Source organism: Callorhinus ursinus, unplaced genomic scaffold (genome assembly GCF_003265705.2).
Source record: "Callorhinus ursinus isolate GAN/ISIS: 27379988/994484 unplaced genomic scaffold, GSC_fseal_2.0 scaffold44, whole genome shotgun sequence".
NCBI lineage: Eukaryota > Metazoa > Chordata > Mammalia > Carnivora > Otariidae > Callorhinus > Callorhinus ursinus.
In genome coordinates, this window is record NW_027397106.1 from 1878414 (window position 1) to 1901947 (window position 23534).

Genomic DNA, 23534 nt, shown 5'->3' on the forward strand with positions numbered 1-23534 from the left:
GAAGGTAACATCTTAATGGAATAAAGGCTTATATTCAAAACCCAAGCAGGGTCCTTGTCCTTTGAGGCATAAAAGGTGCAAAAAGAACAGCAAGACAACAGGAATAAAACCCACATGAATCACTGTGGCATCCAGTTTCTATTCACAAAGAAAAAGCTCCAGTCCATCTTTTAATTTTTTTGAAAAATTCCTGACATTACAGAACTAAACTGAAATGTATTAATATTCCACTCTTACATTTCCATGACAAACAGAAAAAAAATTCATGAGCCAAAAAAAAGGGGGGGAGAAGCTTATAAAACTAAATATGGATCTCAGCATTAACAGCTGAACAGAGAAAGGAATTAAAACGCTTTAATTAAAAAATCACGAGTGGATGATAAAGTGTGTAGAAACTGAAAATTTACAAACTATTTAAAACCTGGAATCGCTGACTGTTCAGAAACTACACAGATGGATCATGGGTGGTGGTGAACAGCAGAAAGGGATTATGGATGAATCTGCATTGTTCTAGCTGCTCCCCATGCCACCCGTCTCCGAGGAAAGCCTGTAACAAAAAATAAACAAGAACTCAAAGTTAGTTTTCTGAATGCCCAGCTGTACCTCATCTCCGAAACTTTCAATGTCAAGGGAGGCATTTTAAGATTTCTTGGATTAACCGGTGCCATTGATCTCATAACCCCTGTAACCCAAGCTTTCTGAGGAAAATTATCCCAGAACTGAAGGAAACAGACTCTCGTTACCAACAGTGGGTGTTCCTCTAATTTGTGGGAGATGTCCAATGCTTTCCAGAAGTATGCCACACACTAAAACCTCCTCTTACAGGATCCTACTACACAGAAATACCTTTTCTTTACTGCTAAGCTTATTTTAGCTCCTTCCAAGCTACTAACAGAAAGCAGTTTAGAAACCCTTTATCTGAAAGTAGCCTCACGAAGCTAATGTTGAGACAGAGCAACAAAGGCTTTAGCTCTGGGGTTCTCTAGCATCGTGAAGGCTATTCCTATTCAGATAATATATAGTTTTAAACGCTAGGGAATGTTAAAAAGGGAAGAGCAGGTATAGTAAGTATAGTCAAGAATTACACCCAACCTATCGTCTTCAGACTTAAAAAGCAGAGGCCACATGTTTCAACAATTCCCTGGTTCCTTCTAGAAGTTCCCAAACCTTGGAATCCTTAGGCTAAACTCTCCATTCAAACATACCCAGCCAGCTACAATGCCTTTCTGCCTCAAATAATATCATTTGAGGTCCTGGAACCCAATTCTGAAGTCTGGAACCCAATTTCTGAAGGAAAATTATTTAGGTATTTATAGCCTGCTTCACTGAGTATTACGTACCCAGCAAATCTTAGCTCCCGCTTTGAATAGAACTAAATGTGTAAGACTTAGTTTCAATTCATAAATTTATTTTATTAGGATTTCCAACTGACTGGCATAACCTATTTGTGGTATCTGGTCAAGAGAAAAATGGTACTTTGCCATCTCTATGCCTTCCACAACAATGCAAAGCCGGGGGGCCGGGAGAACACAACACCCAAGAACCAGGGAATAGGTCCTTCAACTACAAACTGTATTTAAGTCTGAAATTGTATTTCTACCTCAGCATAAAGGGGAATAGTTAGTTCTTTTAAAGGAGGCAGATTCTTGCCAATCTCAAGATAGGATGACCTAGGGAAATATAAGCAGTAAGCCCTGAACCTAAGAGTTTAGTGGGGAGTGAAGGTTCAGGAAGGAGCTGCTGTGAACAGTTTAGATGTAGGACCTACCTAAAGAAAATTAAGTTCATGCAAGAAGGTGATGGCACTCTGGCAACAAAAAGAGCTCAAAAAGAACTATCCAGAATTTATTTACAGCCTAAACAGCGACTGAGGCAGCGGGTGCAGAGAGGGCAAGAAGGGAAAACCCAACCAAAGTACCATGGTAAGGACTCTATAATAGGACCACATGGGGGACCCAAAAAATTTGTAAGAATTTAACACCAAGTTGTGGTGGCAGCTGCACCTTAAACATCTGCCTCCTTCCCTGCACTCCTCTGTTAGGGAGTACTCATTAGGTAAAGAGGCCTTCTAATCAAGAACTAGATAAAATAAAACCTGGTCTCTGGGGGGAGCTGGTACCAGCAAAATTAAGTCCTAGAGAGAGCTTAATAAGGGAGAGCTGGACCATATGACAAAGGAGCAACCAGCAACTAAGAAGAGGAAACTATCTGAACAATGAAAAGAAGGCTGTTCCTCTAGTCCTTCGTGCAAACTTGGGACATGTAACACTAGTTTCATAGGCCAAATCTGGATTGAGGGACCACAACACCATGAGACAACACACTGAAATACTTATCAGCAATTACTTTTTTTTTAATACTATAAACCAAATGAGATGTGGGAAAAGATCAACAAGAAAAAAAAATCTCTACACTAATTCTCTATGCTCTAAGGAAGAGCCATATGCTTTCAGGTTGAATAGACCATCAGAGGCCTTCTGCCATCATACCTACAACATTTCTAGTCTTTAATGGAGAGATAGCTGTGGTCTTAGTATAAGGAAAATAAAGCTTCAGGGAGATAAAGGACACTTGAGTAAAAGTAAAGCGCAAGTTGTTAGTGCTGATTAGTCACTCATGTGATCTGTGAATTTAAATTCTCCAACGCTTTTTTTTTTTAATCTGATAAATGAGTGGATTGGTGAGTTGCAGTTGATCTTAAAGGTTCCTTCTAAATCTAAGTTCATAATTCTCTACTCATGACAGGGTTGGTGGGAGACAAGGGGGGGGGCAGGGAATGGAAGGAAGGTAAAGGGACTTAGTAATCAGGGTGGGTTTAGGATGACTGGAGAATCCTGTCAAATTTGGGTGATGTTACAGGTTGGTTGTTCAAGATTTACCCAGTGTCACAGGAAGAGGGATACTTCTCATTCAGAGAAATGCAGACAAAAGCCAGCAAACTTTATTAGACTTTTTCCAACTTGCCTCCCCATTCTAGGTCAAGAAGTAACTTCTTTATATGTATGCTCTGTAAAAGATCCTCACAGTAACCACTCACCAGAGGAAACAATCTTGGGATGGACACCCTTGTTACCTGCTGCTGTTGGCAAGGCAAGGGATCTGAGGAGTCAGAGAAACTGGTCTTCACTAAAGCATCTTAATGCCAATGAAGAAGACCCTCAGGATGTAACCAGCTACAGGCTCATCTCCTTTTGTGGGGAATGACCAAGGACTACTACTAAATTCACCAGGGACACAAGCAGGCCCGAGTCAGTCTTACAAGACTCCCTAATTGAGTAGCCACAAGTCACAAGTTCCCACCCCTTTGCCCTTCACAGCACACAGTCAACTAAAGTTCTTACTGTGGCAACTTTATTACAGCTAGAAACACAAATCTGGCCAAGACGGCCTGCTGATAACTTAACCATTAAATAATTAAAAAGGGGGGGGGTTAATGGAGAAGCTTTTATTCATTAACACAGAGCCTAACACATTGTTATATTGCAATGCAGAATAAAGCTACAAAAAAGTAACAGAATGAAAAGGAAGAGCAAGATGTGGCTCTAGATAAAGAATTCAACAAGTCAGACTCTGAAACAGGCACTCAGATGAAATGGCCTAACCCTAACCCCAGGTTACCGTTACCCCCACCCCCACCCTGTTATGCCCCAAAATAGTAAAAAGGAAACGGTCACAAGCTCACAATTGTTTGGTTCTCACCAATGTTAACAAAGAAAAACAAAATGAACCAAGAAGTACTTGAGGGGGTGCCTCAAGATATTCAATCAGTAGGGGGAGAATCTCTGTTTCTCGCCTTTCAGTTTGTTAGTTACACATGGCACGGCAGAGGTGGTGGTGGTAGTAGCTGAAGCCCCGGTACCCTTAGCAGCAGACACAACATTTAGAGCCAGGAGAGGGATGGGTTTCATGCCAAGCAGACTGGAGACACAAGGGGCGGTCGGAAGAGGGTTGGGGAGGCTGGAGGGTGCGTCGGAGGTCCCCGCTGTGGCGAGCGAGGGGGTGGTGGTGGAGGAGGAAGAAGAAGAAGAAGGGGTGGAGGGTTGAGAGAGGTTGATGCTGAGGTGATCAGGGATCGTGACGGAGGCTGCCTGGGAGGAGGGTTTAGCGTTTTCTAAACTGTAACAGAGGAAAAAAGGAACAAAAAAAAAAGGGTGGGTGGAAGGGAAGACCACAAAAGGGAAAAAGTACAGGACAAAAACCGCTTGTTATCAGTTAAGTGCCTCTGGCTGCAAATTAGGAAGACCTAATACCAACTTGTGATAAGCTGCCCCTCTTTCAGTCTGTGTCCCACCCTCTAAAAAATGTATACTTTACCAAATCCCATCCCACAACGCTATTTAAAACTGCTATGGTGAAGAAAAAGCTGATAGACTGAGAAAAGAAATACAGAGCACACTTCCACGTATCTGACATGGGATCCAACCCAGGCGTCAGAAAGAAATAATTTCAAAGTAGAAAATGAAAGAGAATTCATAGCAATCACCAAACGAGGAACAAAGGTCTCACACCCACCAATCCCTTGTGAAGGTGTAGAATGTTATTCTATAGAATTAGAAACCTTCCCCCCAATGCTGAAGTGTGCTTCCACTTTATACAACAAACTAACCAATGTATAAGGATGGGAAAGGACAAGAAACCAAAGTACGTCACTAATTTCAAAACTTCAGAGGATGTAGCATTTTCAAAGAAAAATGCTGAGAACAAAAGTGTAGATAACAACTAGGAAAACTTCATTTCTGGTGAGAGGTGGGGCTGAGGAAAAAAAGCCCTTTGTTTTTGACTGAACATACTTCAAATACAGACCTCAGAGAACTGGAAGATACTCAAGCACTCCTGAAAAATTAGTTTAAAAATGTAAAAATACCGCCTCTACGCCTAAAATAAAAGTCCAATAGCCATAATGATCAGCAACTCCCAAATGCCCACACTTCTAAGCCAGAACTACAGTTATTTGTTGAAAACTGTCCGGACAACCTACCCCACAAGATTGACTCTTCAAGGGCAGGGACCCTCCTCTTAAGATTCCACCTTGTTTACCTAAGTCCAGAGAACATTACAATCTACAAAGCAGGAGATAAAGAAAGGACTCAGGCTGACAGAGTAAGAGCAGAAATGCTCAGAATCCATTACCGAAAGCAGAGAAATCTTTCTTGCCTGGTAGTAATAAAACCAGTTCGCTTTTGCGTTCAAACTGGGCCGAGATGGGAGAGTGAAGAGTAAGCTTTGTGCATGTATGATTTCTGTTTTGGTGTTAAATGAAGCTTCACAAAGGTGTGACCCAAATCCATAGTTTGGACAGTTTCGTGAAATGGGATGACCCTAAATGGCCAGCCATCCTATAAGGAGGATCCTGAAAAAAGTGACTGAATGAGGAAACTCAGGTGGAGATGTTCTGCTTCCTTACGTTGACACCGTCCTAAGGTCAAACAAACCACTTCCATTTAAGCACTACCTGACAACATTTAGGGCAAGCCTACCCAAGCAGAAGAAAACAATCCCCAGCTTCCAAGAACATGAATCTTACCACTTAACACCCACCCTCCCCATACCCCAGTTAGAAACAAGAAAAACCTTTACGAACAGCCTCTGCAGAAAGCTTACTACGATCTCCCACTGAACATGAAGAATCTGATGTGCTTGGTAGCTAAAGTAGATCTAGACACAGAAGAGTCTTTTCTACATGAATACTAGTAAATACCTCAAAGCATTAAAAGGCTTAGAGCAAAAGTCAAAACCACTGGGGAACTGATAAATTCTTAACCAGGAGATAAAAGACAATGGAATAAATACAAGGTCAGTGTAAGCAGAACAAAATAGTATGAATTCCTTTCCCCTGTACTAGATTCAGGAACTCAGAACACCTTTTATGCACAATAAAAAATGAACAGTTATGACAGAGTTAAGTGACTAGACAAAAATCTACACGAAAAGGATGGCTAAGCCCCTTGGGAAATAGACTGCTAACCCCAGCTTAGCATGTGAGTAAGCAATTAAGAACGTGACTAAAGCACATGTGCTGAGAAAGCAAGAAATACAAATGCCTTGTAGGATGTCCACCAGACCCCGAACTATGGCTGTTGTGTGCAGTATCATCAGCTAGGTTTGGGTGAGGAGAATAAAACCTCAGGAAGCCATTATGGTATGAGATGGTGGCAAAAAAAGAAAGAATAGAGGCTAGGCATTTCTGAAATAGGCCAAAACCTGTGCCTCCCCTTTCCCACAAGCTCTGAACAATGGAGCAATTTGCAATTTGAGAAAAATGGATGTTTTCAGAATAAATGGTAATCGCTGCTTCCAAGAAACTGCCTTGCCGTCACATTACTTCATTATCCTTACTCCAATTAGGGCGCTTTGGAGACTAAACCCCATCCATGAAATATTGGTCTATGATATGTACAGAAAAAGACCTACATTTGCTTCTTAGTCAGTATGGACGCTCCAGCCAGAGCACTATCCTACTAGTGAAAACCTGCTCTACTCTTTCCATGCCTAAAACCATCAAGTCAAATGCAAGCGTTCTATTCCCCTCCCCCATACAAATTTATTACAATCTTGTTACTTTTCCTGCTTGCTACACTAAGAATGGATCAAAGCAGGGCTAGACTTTAACTTTATTGCCATCTCCACCCATCCCCACTCCCATCCCCCAAATATTCCCACATTTAATAATACACTGTAGCTTTCCCCAACACACACATTACTTGTGTTGCCAACAATAACACAAAAGGTAGAGAGGGAACCCTTACCTGACATTGATTAGATATTGAGCCAGGCTAATGCTGGCAGCAGATCCAGTGATGGTAACCTGCCTATCAGTAGATCCTTCCACTGGGTTCGCAATTTTGATCTGCGCCCCAGACATCTGACGGATCTCATTGATTTTGGCGCCTTGACGCCCGATTATGCAGCCAATCAACTTAAGAAAAGAAACAACAAGGCATACCAAAATTAAGAGTTGCATGGCTAGGTCCAAGAATTCCATCCCACCCCTCCAGTCGTCTATAGCTTGGATCCACAATAATGGCAATGGAAACTACTGTCCGCATCCTACACACCCTACTCACATACTCCTGATTAAAAAACTTGATTCTAGATTGCATCTCCACTCTTGTCCTAATTTTGTCTGACTACCACAGATCAGAGCCAACTCTCAGCGGACTGACTCCGAGGAGCATTAGCTCATTTCCTAGAGTACCAATCCAAAGACAAAATAAAGCAGAGCCAACAGCCTAACAAACCAGTTTCCCATGGCTAGGGATAATAAAGGTCTCTGGTGTTTGGCAACAAAGATGCCTAAACTCATCCTGCTATGATTACCATTTTAATATACTGACAAGAATTCTGCCTAATTTATAATGCTTTTGCCTCTAGAAAAAAATAAAAAAATTGGTCTAAATTCATATTGTCCAATACTGTAGACACTAACACGTGATTATTGAAAACCTTTAGAGTGGCTACTGAGACTGTGAAATTGAGATTATTTTATTATTCTCACAATTTAAATAGCCACATGTGGTTAGTGACTACCATGTTGGACAGAACATTCAATGGCCGCTGCTTTAAGGATAAGACTTCAGATCATCCAAGAAACTAAGGCCAATGGGAATTTATATCTGAGAGAAAAATGGTTTTCTCCCTCACGATACCTCAACCCAATAGTTTTACCTATTTTCTCCATCAGTTTTTATTTGATTCTACATACTTTTAAAATTTTAATTTGGAATCTAAAAAAAACCCCATTTCCTTCCCTAGGCCTTAAGAACGGCATGACTGCATCAACTCTTATTTTTATCCCATGCAACCCTATTAATTATACTCACATCATTTGGAATGGTGAGTTCATGAGAAGTAGTCTGAGCAGATGCATCCAAACCTGCTAAAAGACAGAAGAGAGCAAGGAAGTTCAATGCATAGCAAACAAACCCCCACTGATCTGCACATTAACCTAACAGAAGGAAACAAACTGGAAACCCAGCATTGGCTGTTGGGATTCATCACTAACTTGGAAGCCTCCAAGGAGGAAAGAGGGGGAAAGGGGTACAGAAATATGCTGGAAAAGTTCCTCTGTAAACTCAGAAAAGCTGATTTCATGCCATTTCCTGCAAAGCCCAGCCTATTAGGGTGTAAGTGGATGGAAGCCAGGGGCAAGGGAATGTGGTAGGACCAAAATCTAACCAAATCCTTCTGCACTGCTCCCCTTTTCTGCTTAGGATTTCCTGCTGCTGTTGTGTTCCAATTTTATCTCACCTGATGCTCACTAGCACCAGTGCCAATATCATGCCTGTTACTGGGTACCATGGACTTTTGGCAGACATGCAGAGTTGCTTTAAATATACCTGTATCAGATTAACACCTCCCCCAATCCTAACCTACACTTGAAGGTCAAATAGAATGAAATGGCACCCAGGTGAGGGAAGTTCATTTCTCCAGATTTATTCCCTGACTTTTCCTCAATTGCTCAGTAATTTGTTCTGGTTTTTATTTTGTTTTCCAAAGAAAAAGAAAAAAAAATCCCATCAGCAAACACCCATAACCCATCAATAATATTGACACCTGGAAAGGACCAGGCTGGCTGGCTAATTCTCAAAGCTAGTCTTGCTCTCAGCTGTGGCCTCTAAACTCAACATTTTTAGAAGGGGGTTGGCCAGATCCATCAAGGGACCCTCAGGGGCACCAGGCCCACCCCTTTGCTCTCTCAGCTCCTTTCTGCCATGTGCATCTTGCTGGTATGTCATGGGCAGTGAAACAAGACTCCCACCAGTTTATTAATATAACAGTAGAATACTACAGATTTTTTTTTTTAATCATTACCCCAATAGCCTTTCACCTCTGGAGAGCTGGATTCAATGCCTGTTAAGATACAAGTGAAAATGAGTTTGGTGGTCTCATCCTAACCCTATCGGACAAGTTATTCCTTATACAGAAAAAAAAGCCCCAAAAACAAAACAAAACAAAACCAAAAACCACTACACAATTTGGCACAAATGGATTTTCTACCCAGATCTGTGAATAGCTGGTGGAGAGAAAGGGGGTGCCAATCAGATCAAAGGGGCAGCAGTGAGGATGGGAAGAAATATTAGCCTACCCTTTGCCTGACAAGCATCCCCAGACCTCACCCCAAACCTTCCAGGGACTTTTTTTTTTTTTTTTTTTTAAAAGAATAACTCACCCCAAATGAAAACCAAGTTAACAAACACATTACCTCCTTCGGTTTAGCGATAGAAGACAGGCAAGTTTAAACCAGCAGGATGCTGGGTAATGAAGTATGTTTTAAACAGATGTCAAACTGAGACCTTGGGGCTGGCCTCTGTCTTGCACTACACTTTACAGAAATAAACACTGAGGTATCCATACCACTGAATCCGGTGTTGCCATGCGTCATGGGAAAATGAGACTGTTGCATTGCCAACTGGTGCAGCTTGGTCAACTGCAGGGAGGAAACAGGAGAGGTTGGCATTAGAAGAGTAACAGAGTCAGGGCTCAAGCATATTCAAATTTGAAAATGCAGAGCTCCTGATCCCCAAAGTTGACTCTACTACTCAAACTACAACACAGGGTAAAGATGGGACTTATACCACAATCCTGGAGATGAGCAGAATTATGAAAGTAAGAGTTAGAAATAGAAAGGGCATCAGTACAAGAGAATGAATGCATTTTGGGTGTGTGAAAAGAAAAGCAGCAGCACCTGCCCGACAACCATCCCCTTGTGGGCTACTTAATGAAGGTGTTTGCAGCCATTGCAACAGTTGCCCCCGGGACAAGCACAGACAGGCTAGGTAAACAAACTGTGCAGTGGTGCTAGCGGAAACACACCATGCAGGGTTGTTTCAGTACTGGGAGAAGGGAAGGAGATGAGGGGGCAGGGAGACTGCAAGGAGGAGAGAGATTAAGATGAAACCAAACTGGGCTCAGCCCCACCCCCTCCCATTGGATTTCTACAGCTATTTTTCTTCACCTATATAAACTCTCCTGGCTGTTGTAAAACAATCCCTCCTCAAGGCTACTTCCCCTCCTGGGCCAAGCCAAGAACCAAACCCAACTTCCCAAGTCTAATGCTCAGCACCTGAAAAGGTTAGTAATGACAGAGGAAAGTGCAGAGAGAATGCCCTTACGCGAAGTTTGAATACCAGCGCTTTTAAATAGAGTGTTTAGTGGCGAGAAAGGTTTTATTGAGTCGAATCCCCAAATATTCAGCTTATCCCTCCCTGTGCAAAATAAGCCCCTTTCCCACCCGCCCAGATGCTTTTTAAATTATCACCTCAAATTGAGGAGTACCCAAAGACAAACCCAACCTCCCACCCCACCCCCCATGGAAAGGACTCTATAAAGAGATACACAGTCCACTGTCAATTTATAACTGTGCCCTGGAATAATAAATCACAATATACTGTGGAACACTTCTTTTAGATAGAATAATCTGGAATATGGGGAAAGCAGAATCTAATAATCTGCTGAATTCAAATTTCCAATGATTATGTCAAAAAGCAAACAAGATGCTACTGTGGCCCTGATTAAAGATTATTTAAGACCCAAAATATGAGGTTCACCTTGTGAGGAAAATACTATAAATGTTTAAGACCCAACTCACTTCTGCCTATGTAGAAGAAAGAATAAAAACAATTTTGGATGGGAGAGGGAGCTTTTCAAAACAAGAAGTGAAAACAAAACTTACATCTGGCTGTGGAATGGCATACTGTCCTTGAATGGTATAGGCCTACAAAAGGAGGAAAACAGTTCCTATTAAAAAACCAATCACGGACAGCCACCCAGTGGGAGAAGGGGAGACAGATTTCAACTAGCCAGGAAGCCAGAGTTGAACTAGAGATGGGGGAGGCCAGAGATTGAGGCAGTAGATGGTATCTCACAAACACAGTCAGACCTGAGTTGGCCTTCTTTGAAACCTAAATATGATGCCTTATTCCAGGAAGCCTATGAAGGGAGCCATGTTCCCTGCAATCAAAGGCAAAATACACATTTGTTTCTTAAGGGAAAGGTGGGAAGTTGGATTAAGCAATGCCTCCTAGATTGACCAAACCCCCTTCTTTTTCCCTATATACAAGACAGCCTAGGAGGAAAATGTTCTCTTCCCTCAACCACCCCACCCTTATATACCGGTCATGGTGACATGAATGATTTGTACTTGCACAAACCTACGTGGCATGTTTTGAAACACTTCCCTTTCCCTATCCCTATCTTATTTTTCTCTACATCTGCCTAAAGACGTTAAATGCACTGGAAGCTAGTGGAGTACCTAACACTAGGGAGCTGATCACAGGAATGCAAAATAAATAAAAACCAATCACTGTGTTCTAAACCCTGCACCTTCTCCCACCTCCCCCTCCATAAAAGGCCCTTGCAGCTCCCACTACACCCTCCTCCCCCCACACCATAACCTCCAAAAAGGGAGCTGGGTCTTCAGGGCAATGGGGAGGGAGACAAGGAGGAGGAACAGGGAGGGAGGGGAAGGAGTGGCTGGTTAACAGGATGTGAAGCTTTTCACATCACAGTGGCCAGTACCCCCAAAAGTGCACCCAGGTGGGGGTAGGAAGGTGAAAATGGGGTAGGAAGAGTGGGAGATGGGGAAGAGGGATTGAACAACAAAAAAAAAGGAAAAAAAAGGAAAAAAAAAAAAAGGAAAAAAAGGAAAAAAAAAGAAAAAAAAAGAGAGTTGGTGTTACCATCTGGTGGGCTACGCGGCCTGTGTGAAATGAGGTGGGGGGGGTCAGTCCAGGTCCCCGTGGACAGGTGGTGTCCACAGCATAAAAATCACCAGCGCCACTGGCCCCCCGCGTGTTGGCAGTCTCGGCTGAGGCGGAAGGATTGAGTGAGCCTTGGAGACTGAACATCCCCTCTCACCTCTAGAGGTGGTCCCTCCAGGTCAGGGTTGAGGCACATGGACGGGGTGGTGTGGGGAAAGCTCGCACTGTCGCTGCCTGTGCTGTACCTGTCCTGTGGATAAATAGAGGATTTCAGTCTCCAGGGCTGTCAATCCGGCACCTTGTCACCAGCATGAAATTCACACAAAAAAAGTTGTTTAATTTTTTCTTTTCCTTTAAAAAGGAGCTCACGACACAATTTGAAACGAGCTGCAATCAGTGAATTTAAAAAAAAAAAAGTTACCTTGTGGCAGGTATCACACTGCACAATTGGGCTATTTTCAGTAAGAATGAAGGGATGGGGCAACAGAGCTGATGCCAGCTACTGGTCAGTGTGGGATTAAGTCGAACCCCTACAGAGCCCACTTTTGTCACAAAGGAACAAAAGATACAGGTCCATCTGTGGACGTTGCATGAACCAGTCCATTTAAAAAGGCCCATGGGAATAATCAGGGCCACTCATGAAAGAAGCTTCGCCTTTAGAGGGTGGTCAACTGAATAAAGGGGGGGGGGGGGGGGGGGGGAAAGAAAAGGGGAAAGAAGGGGGGGGGTGGAAAAAGGAAGAAAGGAAAGGGAGATGAAGAATTATAGAGAGGATTGCTGCTGCACAGCATGGGACTCTTTATAATCCCAAATGGGAGTGGAAGAATCCAGAAGAGCAGGAACCTAGAGTTTCTGGGGAGAAGGGAAAACTCCTAAGGCTAAGCCTCCTTGCTATACTGACTCTGGGCCTTTGTTTATCCTGCCTGATTATCCAGACTGACAGAACCCTTTAACCAATCTGGTTTAAACAAAGCAAGGTACTAAACTGTCTCAAGGTAGCACTGCAACACGATTTCTTGTGAAAGCTCCCAGAAGCACATGACAAACTATGTCCCCAAAATCTTGTTCAGTTTTATGCCAACTCAAAATAGAATGTGAATGAGATGGACTTCAAGTTTTTGCTTCCCCCAATTCAAAAACAAGATGGAACTAATTGAGTTAAGTGTGCTTGTAACAGGCCAGCCCCTCACTGGGAAAAGGCATTCTGAGTAATGCACTTGCTTAGGCAGCCACCAAAATGAAGGTCACTATTTCAACCTGAACCCCAACATTTACAAAACTGACCTACCTACTTCTTAAATACTAACCAACGAAGCATAAAACTATCATGGTTCTATTCCATGCTCTTGTCATACAAATCTGACTTCAGAATAAACCATGTGCCAAAGATCAAGAGTTTAGGTGGGTGAAGTAGAAAGAGGCCAAGGGGGTGCTTTGGTGTTCTTACTCTAACACCAAACATGATAGCACCACAGCCCAACATGCTCTCCCCCTTCTATTCTCGTACACTGAACCCTTACCCCGGCTGGTTTCAGTTATGCCATGTGGGTTCAAACCAGCGTTTATGAGGTTAAGAGCCTGGGGGAACAATTCACTGGAGTTTGGGAGTGAAGGGGTAGGAGTAGGGGAGGTGAGGTGGGGGGGAAGGGGAAGTTTGTAGGACACTCAAGTTTAGGACCCCCCAATTTTGAGACCACCATCCAGAATCTCCTTCAGAGGTCCAGTTCTTTGCTACTTTTATTCAGACCTCTAAACAACACCCCACACATAAAAAAGCATGGATGGGGTGGTGGGAGAGGAAGAGAAGTAGTGACACCAAGGCCATTTTACCCTTTCTTCTAACCCAACCCACCTTAAATTACCAAATAAATTCCCCCTTCCGAGTGCCTACAAAACTCCCACTGTCTGCTAAAAATTAAGTAAGGGCTTGGCATTCATAGCTTTCTCCAGTACAAAAAAATAAAACTAAAAGCAGGTCAAACTAATGGCCAGAGTACAGGTTTCAGCAAGCATGCAGAGTGGCCTGGTGTGCTGCTGGCAAAGTTGACATTTCAAATATAATCCTTGTTCATTCTAGCCCACCAATAAGAACCTTCTTACCTGACCACCTGCAAAGATGACTGGAGAACTGGACGGCTTGGGCCGGTACGGGATGGTCACGCCCTTCGGGGGGGACTGGGAGAGAGTCAGAGGGGAAAAAAACAAAGAGAGATAAGGTTTCAAAGCTGCTTCAGCTGTGTGGCTTAAGCTCACACAGATCAGTTAAATTAAAAACTGTATTAATTTCCATCCCCTCACCTACCAACGTTGTCTCTGGCTAGATCTAATCTCAAATCATCTGCAGTTATTTGCCTTTAAAGCAGTAAGATGGGTCCGTGGACTACACAGCTCACACTAATTCTCATCAAGGTAGATTCCCCTGTAATAATTTATGCATTATTCCACGTTTTCAAATAAACCTAATGAACATGACAAACCTCTATGCATACATATATAGTTGGCAATTTAGGATCTTACATTTTGGCCTATATAAAAAATGAAGCCAAAATAGGAAATAAAGTACCCCAGTATTATGCCTAGAATAATAGACACTGTCAAGAAAAATAGTTCAAAGGTTCAGTCAGCGTTTTCCTAAACTCTACTCGAAAATCCTACTTTCCTCTCTCATTCAACATGGGACCAATTCCATTATAATTCTAAAAAGGTTTATTTTCCCTTAATTTTGCTATTCTTATTTTAATTGAACAACATGTGCTACCAGGACCTCATAAATCATTCAAAATTATGGATAAATCTTCTCTTATATAAATATCTTGAATATAATCCTGCCTTAAAACAGAAATTAATTTGAAGAATGCGTCAAAGTTGCACATAGCCAAAATACTGTAATCCAAAAGGCAACTTAAACTCAGCTTCTCAGGAACCCAGTTACATCTTTTGTCCATTCAGTCCAAGTAGTGAATCTTCCCCTACCAACCCTACTAGAATTGCTGTAAACCAAAAGATCACTGCTGCTTAACAGTTTCTATTTTTGCTCAGACTGTAAGAAAAGTCAAAGCTGGGGGGAGGAAAATATGAACTCAGGGAACCTCTTCCCCACCCCCACTGGAAGCTTCTAACAGCTTCACCTAATTCTAGTCTTACTAAATATAGATCAGTCTGTCTCCCTAGAATCACCCTCCCCCCATTCTCAGCATGAGCCTGAGGGCTTACCTCCAACATGACCACGCAGATCTGTTTCACACACTCAATGATGGATTGCGGAATGCCAGCAATAGTGATGGCCCGCTCAGTTGAGTTGGGGAGCATATCCCCTGCCACCTGGACCTGAGCCCCTGTACTCTTTGGGGTAAAAAGAAATTTTAAAAATCAGATAAAAACAGCTCATACTCTTCCAATTCCCCAATCAGCGATTTTAGAGTCTAAAACTCAGTAGAGATACTTATCCCATCTCCTATTTTACCCTTTTTATCCTCCCTTCCCACTCTTCCCTTATTCCAGATAGGACTGTTTAATCACAGTTATAAATAAATTAGGCTCTGAAAGTCAAGAATAAACCTGAATAACAGCCTAAATTTAAGCTGTTCTCAAGAAAAAGGCCCTTCTAGAAATGATGGCTAGCTAATGATAGCTTCATGGGCCATCAAACAAAATCTCCGCAAGTATCATCCACTTTTCATTCTCTTATTGAACAAATATTTATATGAAGTCCATTCTATGTGTCAGGCACCATTCCGGGTGCTTGGAATACATCAAACAAAACCAAAATCCCTGCTCTCATGGCATATACAATAAGCTCCTGAAAACTCCTTTAGGAGCCACTCAAATTTCATTCCAACATCCAATTCAATAACTCCCAGATCCTATTAAAAGCTTCCATAATTCAATGTAAATGCCACAGTTTAAAAGAGAGCACAATTACAACTACATCCTAATATACCTTCCTGTTTTCCCCTTGCTTAGTAGGAGTTTGGCCAAAGAAAATATATGCTACTATTATATATCAAACTGTAATCTTCTTAGAAGACATAAAAGAAAGTATGTAGTCTCATGGAAAAGTTGCCAAATTAAAAAAATGGAAACGGGGCGCCTGGGTGGCTCAGTCAGGTGTCCGACTTTTGATTTCAGTTCAGGTCATGATCTCAAGGGTAGTGGGATCAAGCCTCATGTTGGGCTCCGTGCTGGGCAAGGAGCCTGCTTGGGATTCTCTCCCTCCCTCTGTCCCCCCCACTCCCCAGCACAGTGCTCTCTAAAATAAAAAGGAAAAAAAAGAAAAAAGAAAAAAAAAGGAAACCGGTCATATTCAACAGTTAGAAATTCTGGTTAACCTTCTGACTTGTTATGACATTATGAATTGTTAAAAAAGAAAAAAAACTACACATTTTTATGTATTCATCAATGGTACAATCCTTTTCTTCCCAATACAAAATCAAATTGTAATCATCTAGGACTGTTACTTTAATAATCTTCAATTCAAATACGAACTTTTCCTAGCCATACTAAGAGCTATTAATAGAGGAAGCCACATTTAGAATAAACATTCTGAAACAACAGAAGTTACCAACCTCTCGTATTTCTTTGATCTTGCAACCACCTTTCCCAATGAGAGAGCCACACTGACTAGCAGGGACCACCAGCCTCAGGGTAACTGGGGGTCTACTGGCAGCTGTACTATTGGTCATAGAGCTGCTGATGTCCTTCAAAAAGAAATCCATCAGAACAAAAGAGTAAGTTTAAGCAGATCCCTGGGACCCGTAACTGCTATTAACAGAACCGTTTTAACCTTATAAGGGACACATTATGTCATGATCTACCATCAGCGAAAAGTTCAAATATTGCCTCCCCCGCCCCCAAAACAACGACTTCTGAGAAGATAAAAAATACCTACAAATTTCCTCAGAATTAGCCCTAAATACAGTTTCCTTCATTGGGGGGGGGTTGTAGGAAGAAAAATGAGTATTAGTTTTCGAAATTAGAGCTGACTGCAAAGTAAAACAATATTGAAGTCAAAATTAAATAAAATATTAAAAGATGAAACAACGCAACCCAATATTCAAAGACCCAATCCTACCCTCTTAGAAAACTGGGATTTAAGTTGTGTACTTCTTTGTCTCATTATTTTAATTTCTTGCTATTATCACCATCATACAGATAATGAAATTGAGGCCAAGTACTCACCACCCCAATCACATCTAAAAAGCTATAGATTTGAAATTCAAAGATTGTATTGGCTCCAAAGCCCACCATCTTTCCCATAACAATATGCTACATCCAAAAGTCATGGTTTTAACCTAGTTAAATTTAGCCTCCCGAGGATTAAGTGGTTTAAACATAACTTCTCAGCCTAATCTCTATGCAGTAGCTGGACCTGGAAAGTGCTTAAACGTAAGCCCTTAAAGTCAAGGACATGTTAAACTATGAACAGATCTTCTGAATGTTTTTTAAGCTTCAGACTCTGGATTAGCAGGGCCTTGCAGGTCAAAAGATAACATTTCTGATCTTGGCCATGATAAAATTTCAGGCACCATTAAGTATCCAACCACCAACCCAAGCAGTAGCCAACAGCTCTCCTCTGCCTGTAGTGTCAAATGCATGATTAGCAGCATTACTGAAGAGGGGGAGGAGACTGAAGACGACAAGACCTAAGGCAAAGACTATTCAGTGTCTGAAGGCTGAGGTACCTTGGTGAACAAAAAAAAAAAAAGCTTCCCTCTGCCAAAAAACCTCTGGCACTGATATTTTGCTTCTGATAACCTATAAAACATTCCCTCCCTTCAAGTATAGGTCTGACACATTTTTTTTTTTTAAGATTTTATTTATTTATTTCAGAGAAAGAGAGAATGAGAGATAGAGAGCATGAGAGGGAAGAGGGTCAGAGGGAGAAGCAGACTCCCCGCTGAGCAAGGAGCCCGATGTGGGACTCGATCCCGGGACTCCAGGATCATGACCTGAGCCGAAGGCAGTTGCTTAACCAACTGAGCCACCCAGGCACCCAACATTTCAGATTTTCTTAAAAAAGGTAACTACACCCAAGGTTGAAAGGCATCTGTATTTATAGTACGTAATAGTGTTCACCAAGGCACCTAAAGAAAGCACATTTAGGCTCACTCAACTATAAATCAGAGGACATAACGTTTAGTAATGAAGTACTGTCATACCTTCAAAACTGTCAGTCAAAAAAATGAAAATAAAAGATGCTAGTTTTTCCACACAATTTTTTAATGCTGAGTCCCTGGTAATAGTCAAGCTATTTTTTTTTAATGATTTAAGTGACTTAATAGTCAAATTTTGGAGACACTGAAGGGGGGGCAAAGGACCCATTCGTAGATATTTATGATCCATTCTGTTCTTGAATTTAAAAAAGTTCTCAGAAAGGGCGCCCGGGTGGCTCAGTCGTTAAGCATCTGCCTTCGGCTCAGGTCATGATCCCGGGGTCCTGGGATCGAGCCCCGCATCAGGCTCCCTGCTCCACGGGAAGCCTGCTTCTCCCTCTCCCACTTCCCCTGCTTGTGTTCCCTCTCTCACTAAATTAATTAAAAGTTCTCAGAAAATCACTAAGTTATCTAGAAGCACTTTAAAAGGAAGACTAAATGGAGAGGGGTGTCTAGGTGGCTCAGTTGTTTGAGAAGCCAACTCTTGATTTTGGTTCAGGTCATGATCACAGGGTCCTGGGATTTAGCCCTGCGTCAGGCTCTGCACTCACCAGGAGTCTACCTGAGGAGTCTCTGCCTCTCCCTCTCTCATGAGGGCATACACAAACACTCTCTAAATAAATAAAATAAAAATGAAACTTTTTTTAACACCCAAAAGTAAAATTAAAACAAAGACTAAGTGCAGAACGAGAGAACAAACCTCTTCCAGTTTGTCAATGATCATAGCAAAGGCTTTGAAGATGGCGTTAGTGGGTCCAGCCAAAGTGATAATTCTCTCAGGACAATTCCCTTCTGAGATGTTGATACGTGCACCACTCTGGATAAAAAACAAAGCCAAGAGGTTAAATAAGACAAAAAGATCTGAGCATATATAGAATAAACAGCCTCCCCCCGTAAGATAAGCAAGGAACTGCCTACGTAATCTTGACACAAGGCAATTTCAGGATCATTTCAAACATTGCTCATTTTTGTCCTCAGACTACAGAAGCTGCCTTAATGTTTGAATGAACTGAGGCACAGGAACTACATTTCCCAGCATACTATATGTCATTACAAATAACCAAGCCAGAAAAATACCACATTTTCATTTTGAGACATTCCCCCCTGTAATCACTCATTAAAGAAAATTTTTGCCTTTAAGGACTTAACAGTCCCTAAAACTCCCCCCACATAACTCACCTCCTCACGCATCTTCTTAACTGATTCTCCTTTCTGTAAGAGGAAAAGTCAAGAATGAGCTCCAACTGCTATTTCAACCCAGACTGACTAAACAGTAATCAGAGTTGAAGTGAAACTGTCTTACCTTTCCGATGATACTGCCAACTTCCTGCAATGGAGAAAACCAGCGTCAAATAAGAGGAAACTCTAAGTGTTCATTAACATGAAAAGGAATTTTTAACTGTCCAAAGCAATGGGAAAACTAAGATTTATAGGGAAGGGATTGGGTGGGCTTTTTCTTTGCTTTGCTCAAAACATAAATGAAGACATCCAAGAATTTTGAAGAATAATGATGCAGGAATGATTTAATGCTATTGTGCTTAGTATGTTATTTTTTAAAGTACCAAATACATCACCCTTCACCCTCCTCCCCCCGCATTAAAAGTTTCCCAAAACTGTCTGGGCAGAGGAAATCTACTTATCACAAGCTATAGCAACCTCCACAGGCAAAATCTTATTATCCAGATATGCGACAGTCTTTGGCTCCATCCTCTAGTTAAGCCTTTCCTGCTCAGCAGAGCTTCCTACTAAAAGTCTGTCCATTTTCCCACTACACTCTCATCTACTCTGATAGAGAAGAGTGCTAAAGCCAGATGCCCCACAGTGCTAATCTGATGAGCTCCAAGATGCATGCCCTCTCTTCCTGGCCTCTCCCTGAGCAGTTACTATGACCCAATTTCCCAAGCTGGTGCATACCTTTCCATGCATAAGTAGCCGGATGGTGAGAGTGACATTTAATCCACCTTCAATCACACCGGTGTCCATGTCGAGCAGTGTTCTGGGGAGCTGGACTTTGAGTGGTCAAGTCTTTGGTCACTGGTGGGGGTGAAAGCCAAAAACTGAAATGCAAACATGATCAAAAATCAGAAACAACAGGAGAAATAGTTCCTAAAATCATTTTCACCATTATCAATGTTCTCTCTTTTCCTTAAATCACAGCCTATCAATTGGCAAGCTTGTATATATCAAGCACAACTACACTAATGACAACTATTTACAGCTCAGGTTCTGTTAAGAGTATGGAAAGAGACTTTTCAGTCTGTTCTCCTTAATGGTAGGGTTTCCGCTGACTCTCAGGATGAGGAAGATTCCTTCAATCGGCAATGGTTGTAAAGGAACTGCTGAACCTGCACTTGTCCTTCAGCAGAATAAGCTTTGACAGGATACAGAAACACCTGGAAATCATGAGGCCAAACCTCAAACTAACCAATTGCAGAGAGGCAGATAACCTTTTGCTTCCCTGTTAGGTAGCAGTTCAGGTTGAAAGCTAGGAAGGACACAAAGTTTTCTTACTTGCAGCAATTTCTAGGTAAAAAACTGAGATGTATCGCACATTAAAATTTCTAATCTTGACAGATGACACCAAATAATTTTAATAAGATTTAAATCAACAACCTCACTGAAAAAGGCATTATCAGAAAGCCTTCTACAAAGGCTGGGATTCCATATTCTCCTTTGGGAAAACAGTACATTAAGCACAGCCTGAGAGTCCTTTCTTCTATTCCCTTTCCCAACCCAACTTGATAATCACTCGGATTTGAAAATTTTCCTTGCTTCTGTGTATTAACCTTTGTTACTACTTCATCTTTAATCAAATCTATTAAATCTTCAATGTTCTTCCAAAGAAAACAATGCAAATAAAACTAGTATTGCCAAAAATTTATTGTATAGTTGTTTTAAAGCAACAGCAGTAATGAACCTTTCCTACAGAGAAAGCTCTTTCCCCATCTGTCCTCTGAAACAATGTTCCCAATATTTGTGTTAAAGTAACAAATTACATGCAGAAAGATAATTTGTTTTTTGGATATACCTTTTCCTACCATACCTCCTTTAGGACCTAACAGCATTAGCTTTAAAAAGGTTCTCCAAAGTTGATAAATTTCTCCAGTGACATTTTTAGCAACCATCCCTTCAAAACAACATCAATGAACTCTCCTACAACTAGTTTTCCCCCTTCACAAACCAGCCACCGTTTTAACTTTGCTCTAACACAAAGCCCATCCCTAAACACTTAAAAAGTGTTTTTAAGTTGCTGCCAGATCATTCTGTTTATGGCAAGCTGCCCCATGGTTACCTCCAGAGCATGATTTAAAAGATGGGCTGTGCATCCCCAAGGCACCTCATTCCCCCATCTTCAAAACAAAATTAACTGCTGGCAAAATCCCAAAATTCAACACTTTTCACTCATGGAAAAACAACAGTGCTGGGGGGGAGGGGGACTGAGTGGAAAGGGGGAGACAGAGTTACCTCTGTAAGAATGACTTTGTTTTTTAAAATAAGATATGGTAAAATATTGGCAGTTTAGCTCCTTATCTCCACTCAAATGTAACAGGAAACACTTTACAAAACACAACAACGCAAGTACGAAAGGGCAAGAACACTGAAAATCTTTTAGAAGGCCATTTCGTGATTAAGGCACAAAGCTGCATTTCTAACTCCAAACATCCAAGAAATCCCTGTCATATTCTCCTGAGTAGGTCAATATAAGTGTACCCAATCCCAGGAATCCAGCTGTTAATCCTACAGTCCATTACCCCTTCTCCTATAAATAGCTCGGCCTGGGTCTATATCGGCAGGCATTTTGTAATTTCAAAATTCGTTACCCCGAGAGAACGTCCTGAATAACTCGGTAACTGGGAGCCCGTTTACCCTTTCTTTAACTCCGCAGCCCCCCTCCCCTCGGTCATCCAAACATTTTCCAATTAAAAAATGCCCCCCCCCATCCCTCCACCAGAAAAGAGAGAAGGGAAAAAAAATAAACGGTTCGGTCGGGGGGGGGGCGCTGCGATCCAGGGGGAGGGGCCGGACTAGTAGCGCCTCCTCGTGTGCCTGCGCCAGCGCCTGACCCCCGCGGGGAGCCGCGCTCACCCGCCCGGCCAGCAAGCCGGCCATCGCCTCCCCCCACCCCCTTCAACCAACAAATCCACCGCCGCCCCCCCTACCGCGCGCGCGCCCTCCTTGACTCCTGCGCAGCCGCCACCGGGAAAAGGCGGGGGGAGGGGGGTAGGCCTTGCGCGAGGCCTAGTAGGCCGCGCCTGAGCCAGGGCCTCGCGTGAATGGCCGGCGAGCCAGAGTGAGGGGGTAGGCGCTCACGCGGTACTACGCGAGGCCGGGGCTCGTGACGAGAACCGGAGCCCGCTGAGAAAGATGGCAAGAGTGGAAACAGAGCTATAGCTGGGGGCGGAGGGAGAATTTTGAAGCTTACCTGCAGGCGCGAGGCGACTGAGGGGAAAAGGGGAGCGGGCGGGAAGGGGAAGGGCGGGAGGCCGGGGGCGGAACAATAGGGGCGGGCGGGAAGGCGAGGGGGGCCCCGCGGGCGGGCGGAGGAGGAAGGGGGGGGTGGAGGAGGAGGAGGAGGAAGGGGGAAAGAGACCCCGGGGCGGGTGGAGGGCGGCGGAGGGCGGGCGGGCGGGCGGAGGGCGGGCGGGCGGGAGAGGGCGCAGGCTGCGGCTGCTCCGGCTGCTGCCTCTGCTGGTCTGGGAGGGGGACGGGGCGGAGCGGCCCGCTTTCAACCCCGCGCACCCTCCGACCCCGGAAGCGCTAACCGCCCCGGGGGCCGGCGAGGCGACTGCGTCGCCCGAACCTTCCCCACGCAATGCGGACGGCCTCCCAACAGCCTAGAGCGGCTCCATGGACAGCGTCGGCACCAGTGAGACAACACCTGGTAGCGAATGGCCAAGTCTTATGATAGAGCGGCAGCGTGAGGACAGGGAGGAAGCTAGTGGCCCCTAGCGGGCTGATTGGAAAGATCAGGCGTGAGTGCGGAGAGAGTTGGCAGTCGCCATGGATAAAGGAGACAAGAGGGAAAAGGGATGGGTGAGAAGAAAAGAAACGGGAAAAACCCAGTAGTCTATAGTAATACTCATAAAAAATGAAAGAAAGGAAGGAAGGAAGGAAGGAAGAAAGAAAGAAAGAAAAGAAGAAAGGGAAGAAAAGAAAGAAAGAAAGAGAGGGAGGGAGGGAGGGAGGAAGGAAGGAAGGAAGGAAGAAAAAGAAGAAAGGGAAGAAAAGAAAGAAAGAAAGGGAGGGAGGGAGGGAGGAAGGAAGGAAGGAAGAAAGAAAGAAAGAAAGAAAGAAGAAAGAAAGAAAGAAAGAAAGAAAGAACCTAATTTGCCACATTGAAGGCGACTTTTACATCAACTCCTTACTCTGAAAATTAGTGATCAAAAGGAAAGAATTAAGCATTTATTCCCTCTTAGGAAGAACTGCAGTTCATCCGTTGTTGGTAAGGGAAAACTCTTTTTTAAGAGATTTCCATCTAATAAATGTAAAAAGAATGAAAGAGTTAGAAAAATCACCATCCATTCTGCAACCCAAAATGAAATAATTCATTCAGGCCGGTGGCATCAGTCATCAAACTTTAAGTGAAAGGTTGATAGGGGGAGAGGATATTATCATAGGGCCAAATATCACCACACACATTACTGGCAAATTGCACAGAAAAAAAAAAGTAATCTAAAATGGA

The 23534-nt window shown here is 42.9% G+C and overlaps 1 protein-coding gene across 23 annotated transcripts; it reads right to left on the bottom strand.

Annotated features, from left to right (window-relative positions):
* Positions 1 to 104: 104 nt before the first annotated feature.
* PCBP2 (poly(rC) binding protein 2) lies at positions 105 to 22603 on the bottom strand. 23 transcript variants are annotated; one of them, XM_025883509.2, is made up of 15 exons: positions 22275 to 22549; positions 19766 to 19908; positions 19155 to 19178; positions 19031 to 19063; positions 18552 to 18668; positions 16265 to 16396; positions 14913 to 15041; positions 13800 to 13886; positions 11857 to 11949; positions 10673 to 10714; positions 9355 to 9427; positions 8812 to 8850; positions 7821 to 7876; positions 6747 to 6916; positions 105 to 547 (listed from the first exon to the last, which is right to left on the bottom strand). In XM_025883509.2, the coding sequence occupies exons 2-15, from the start codon at positions 19832 to 19834 to the stop codon at positions 511 to 513; spliced, it is 1101 nt and encodes a 366-aa protein (XP_025739294.1). In that variant the 5' UTR covers positions 19835 to 19908; positions 22275 to 22549; the 3' UTR covers positions 105 to 510. The 23 variants fall into 23 exon arrangements, with proteins under 23 accessions (XP_025739294.1, XP_025739295.1, XP_025739297.1 ...); XM_025883510.2 differs by having other exon boundaries at positions 7821 to 7873; positions 22275 to 22546; XM_025883512.2 differs by having other exon boundaries at positions 13800 to 13874; positions 22275 to 22543.
* Between the last annotated feature and the right edge of the window lie 931 nt (positions 22604 to 23534).